The sequence below is a fragment of the Anabas testudineus genome, chromosome 24 (assembly GCF_900324465.2).
Source record: "Anabas testudineus chromosome 24, fAnaTes1.2, whole genome shotgun sequence".
Lineage (NCBI taxonomy): Eukaryota > Metazoa > Chordata > Actinopteri > Anabantiformes > Anabantidae > Anabas > Anabas testudineus.
Genome location: NC_046632.1, coordinates 19,804,055 through 19,808,986, shown reverse-complemented (window position 1 = coordinate 19,808,986; position 4,932 = coordinate 19,804,055). Strand labels below are relative to the sequence as shown.

At 40.3% G+C, this 4,932-nt stretch overlaps 1 protein-coding gene across 1 annotated transcript; it reads right to left on the bottom strand.

Annotated features, from left to right (window-relative positions):
• Positions 1–220: 220 nt before the first annotated feature.
• xrcc3 (X-ray repair complementing defective repair in Chinese hamster cells 3) lies at positions 221–4,795 on the bottom strand. Its single transcript, XM_026341113.1, has 7 exons — positions 4,597–4,795; positions 4,151–4,288; positions 3,875–4,075; positions 2,671–2,825; positions 2,368–2,580; positions 1,653–1,690; positions 221–1,454 (listed from the first exon to the last, which is right to left on the bottom strand). Exons 1-7 carry the CDS (start codon positions 4,649–4,651, stop codon positions 1,241–1,243), a joined length of 1,014 nt encoding a protein of 337 aa, XP_026196898.1. The 5' UTR covers positions 4,652–4,795; the 3' UTR covers positions 221–1,240.
• Positions 4,796–4,932: the final 137 nt, after the last annotated feature.

Genomic DNA, 4,932 nt, shown 5'->3' with positions numbered 1-4,932 from the left:
TCACAATAAAAGTCTAATCTCCGTCAAAGATAACGTGGTATAACACAAACAACAACAAATAACAAATAAACTGTTTCGATACTCAATTTCTACTCCTAGTCATTAGTTTCTCACTGAAACGGAAACTTCACATTTACTGTGGAAAGGAAGGATGAGAAACTGAACTGAACAGAAAAAATAATTCAAAAAACGACTGGTAGATTAAACGAAACCATTACACTTTATTTATTCATTACTGTTAACAAGTTGTTAATGTATTTAAAACATTTCATCTTCAAGTTCATCAATGTTTTTACCGTTCACCTGCACATATATAGGTAAAGAAAAAGCAACGTCAAAAACAAAAGATAAAAACTTGATGATGACGGTGATTTAAACTTAAAATTTAATTAAAATTAAAATTAACCTGAGAAAAAAAACTAGTTAATGAACGTTGGAAACAAACTATTCTCAGCTCTTTACTGAGGGGGGACTTACTTTGAAAGAAACATTGCAACATCCGGTTCTTTTCTATAGATTACCAATGTTCAACTGCGCAAGCGCACGGCGACAGCCTGTTTTTAATTTAAGAGTCACGAAATAGATAAAATCATTTTTATTCAGCCTTTGATTTCACTTCTAAAAGTTTGTGAAACAGAAGCTTTACACAGTAGAGTCCAGTAAAGCACAATAGAAAACACGTTTATCTGCTTCATCGTCCAAAAAAAATAATTTGACTACTAATACATGAATAAAATTTGTTGTTCCTAAAACATCTCATAATTTACACATACGAAGCTTCAGTGATTTCATGCTTTTTATGACACAATTCACTAAAACCTGTGAACATAACATCAAATTTTGAGCACATGTTTGGTCTACATTTCATAGACACGTGTATTCTGCACTTTACTGCTTATTGCACTTCTGGTTAGATGCTAAACTGCATTTTGTTGCCTTGTACTTGTACCTGCTTAATGACAAGGTTGAATCTAATGTAAACTAGTGTGGACTAATGTGTTTGTCTTTGTAATAAAAGCGTGTTTCTGTTTAGTCCTCTAGAACGGTTGTCGTTTTAACTCAGGTAACTAAAACCTTCTAACCACTTCACGAGGCAGCACAGTATACTAGACCACACAGCATCAAAATACAAATAATGATATTATTTTATATTTTTACAAACTTTAATTTCTTTATGTCTTTAAGCTCGCCAAAATTATATTTATCATATAAAGTAAAACATTTGGAATTCTGTATGTGATCATGAAGAAACACCTTGAACCCCCTCCCTCCAGATGCCAGCATCCCGCCCATCTTGGGCCAGGTGAGGAGCAAAAACCACCTCCAGCCTGCGGGGGGCACTACTCTGGTCACCATGGAAAATCATCCCCTGAAGACGCCGCATCATCAGCCGAACCATCACCTGATTGGCCCAAACCAAGCCGAGAGCGGGGGACACGTTAGAGGAGTGAGGTCTAAGAGAAGAAGAAATTTACATGAAACATGAACTTTTGTGAAAAAATAAATTCAGCACACTTCATATAACTTATGTTCATGTTTCTCTTAAATCAAGAAATGTATGAATAAAATTTGAACTGAGTCTGATTTGAATTATTTGATTATGACATAGAAACCATGACTATCTGTCATAAACTGAAACAGTTAGTTTTTACCCCAAACTGTCGTCTGAGCCACTGAAAACATCTGTGACCTGAAACACACAGATTATTGATTACTGATCAGTATTAATCAATCACAGGCATTTAATTTACCTGTTTCACCATCAAATTATGAAAACAAGAAGGGAAACCATTTGTTTCAACAGAAGTTATTTGATTGCTGCTGTATGAACAAGTAAACCAAACCACCATGATCAGAACTGACAAAACAAACCAATTGTTGTTGGTTTCAGCTACAAAACTAAGATTTCCTGTTTTTGGTTTTTCTATGTTGGTGTGAAGGTTGGTTTTGTGCTATTCTGGGACATCGGTTTCACATCAACACGGCACCCAGGTCACTGCCCTCACGTGATGTAGGACATGAGTTCATTCTGTAGCCTTAGCGGCTGTTTCCTCATCTACAGTAAGCTCAGAATGTCCATTCTAGTCTGATCTGGTTTGTCATCATCCAGACCCCTGGTCACCTTTAGAAGCTGGGGTGGTTCCTGTGTTTCTGGACCCACCTGTATAGGTTCCACTTGAACCATACCTGGGACTATGAAATCCACCACCAGGGTGGAGGTCTGACCAAGAGGTTCCACTGCAGGGCAGTATCAAGAAAACTGAAACCACACCTGTGGTTGACAATCCTGATCAGTCTGGTCCAGGTGATGTGGACCAGGAGTCCACAACCTGTCCAGGATACCACAATCTGTCCAGGATGCGTTACCTGATTGATGCAAAGGACAGGTGTGTTGAACTCCCGACTCAGGTGGTGCAGGGCAGAGCAGAAGGTGAGCAGCTGTTTGTTCCTCTGCAACCAATCAGAAGCCTGGAACTCAGACCTGAACAGAGCTGCCACTGAGTCCACAACCAGTAGCCGGACCAGACCACGAGCCAGCAACAGGGGAACACGTTGGGACAGGCAAACTTGGAGAGAGTCCTATGGATGAACAGATGGGTCAGAGAAAAACCAGGGCAGGGACAAGTACAGAAAAAACTGTCTTTCAGGTAAAATGTGACATAAACTCACCAGGTCTGCAGCATGCTCAATGTAAACATGGTCACTGAACTGGAGGTTGCTGATCAGATCTTGGGGGGCATCCGAGCGCACAGTGGACTGTTCCTGGATCAGCTGCTGCAGACGCCTGACGGGAAACGAGTCCTCCGTGCAGATATAAACTGCTCCTGTACAAAACCAAGTAGAGAAAAACACACATTTAAACAGAGGTGTAGTTTGTTGTAGTAGTAGGTATTCAATATAGGGAACTATGCAAAAATTCCAGGATGATAGAATCTGAACACTAAGCCATCACAACATTTACAGATTTTAAATAATCCTTTCTCTAATCCAATATGATACAGTAGAAAGGACATCTTCCATATGGAAATTCCACCTATATTAACACTGCAAGTGACATAAAAGCTTCTACAAGAGAAAGCTCCAACTAAACACAAAACAAAACTTCCACAGAGAAGGTGTTGATTGATGCTTTTATTACAGTCTACTGAGAAAACCCCAACCAAACTTCATACTAAATCTGACCTATTTAATGTGTCCTAAACAATCAGACAACATATCATGATATCAACATGAGATACGTTTAGGACGTCACCACATCTGGAGGAAGATGTTGGCATACTCGGCGTGTTTGCACGCACTCAGCTAACCAGGTTGGCTTTCTCTAGTAAGCTGATTTCTAAAGTGTCATGTAAACGAATAACCTGATTACTGTATTCGGTATAGGGGATTAGAGAAAAGTCTCTTTGCAGAGAGTTAGAGAACACTGATTACTCTGCCATGTATATGTGTAACCAGGTTTCTAATTTCTCATGTTCAGGACAAAGGCTGCAGACAATCGTTTTTAAATCAAGTCCAACTAAAAGTCAATCCCCTCCTCTTGTATCAAATAACAAAAAAGCACTCAGTTGTCTCTATACAGATATAAATAAGCCCAGGACAGAGGAGGAATCAAATTACTCATATAATTAGAATATCATCAAAAAGTTGCTTTATTTCACTAATTCTTTTCAAAAAGTGAAACTTGCATATTATATTCATGCATTACACACAGATTCATATATTTCAAGGGTTTATTTCTTTTAATTTTGATGATTAGAACTGACAACTAATGAAAAACCCAAATTCGGTATTTCAGAATAATTAGAATTAGAGTGATACGATGGTGCATTCACTGACATGGCTGACTGACCTGAGTAATGGTGTGTTCACTGACCTGAGTTCAGTCCTCCATACTCGGTCGGGTACTGTACAGACAGACACAGCTGCAGAGCCAGCTGAGTTTTTCCCACCCCACTCTCGCCTGATAGCTCTGTGACACCCCCAACAGGAAGACCCCCCCTCAGAAGCTGGTCCAGTACTGGACAGCCTACACTGAGCCTAAGGCTGGACTCCCCCCTGTGATGGAGCAGGATCACTGGAGGCGCAGGAAACACACATTAAGAGAACCTGTGACATCATTCTGGGACATTGAATCACATTATGGACTCACCAGGTGTGGGAGGGTGTCGTCTGCATGCGGTGGAAGCAACAATGAGCAGCTGCTTGACATCAGAATGGGACAGACCAGTGAGTCTTTGCAGATCTGGATCGGAAATGCATAAAACCTCCCTGACAGACTTTAGCTTGGCTGGAAAGGGGGAGGCAGATGACAGCGGGTTGCCATGGTAACTGCAGCAATAATAATCTTAACACATAGCCAAATGTTTATCTTGGACGAGAGATAAGAGCATCTTAAAATAAGCAGATTTTGTATGGAATTTGGTTGGAACATGCTGTTTCAGGGAAAACTGAAATAACTCATGAGGAAACTGGAAAAATACAAACCTACCTACAACTTTTTCTTAAAGCTCAGACAAGAGCTAATAGAGGTTTAACAAATCTGAACTGCGAATGATGAAACATTACAGGTCATATATCTGAAAGGAGTCCGGTTACCTCTCCTCACCGCAGCTATGATCCTTGGGTTGAGCTCCACTTGATCCCAGTTCATCTCCCCGTTGAGGACATGCTGCCCCCGGCGCCGCTGCTCCAATCCCCGTTAAATTAAAACAAATTGTATTTCTTTATGAATAAATAATCTATTTGTTTAATTTTGTAAAAACAGGTCAATATGTTTCTGTTTCTCGAGCGAAGACTACAGACACAGAAATACCCGCTCAAACACGACACGACGTCATCGCGCACTGCCGGAAGAAACCATTTACTCTGGTGGGTGGGGGTAACCAGTCCCAGTTTGAGGCAAGAATCGGATTCGTCTAGTCCTGTTATACC

Bases quoted from the DNA above. Each gene is read 5' to 3' on its own strand.
- xrcc3 (XM_026341113.1), bottom strand. From the start codon at position 4,651: ATGAACTGGGATCAAGTGGAGCTCAACCCAAGGATCATAGCTGCGGTG. The intron at 4,289-4,596 runs GTAACCGGACTC...CCCCCTTTCCAG, and splicing joins CATAGCTGCGGTGAGGAGAG to CCAAGCTAAAGTCTGTCAGG. The intron at 2,581-2,670 runs GTGAGTTTATGT...GTTCATCCATAG, and splicing joins TTGAGCATGCTGCAGACCTG to GACTCTCTCCAAGTTTGCCT.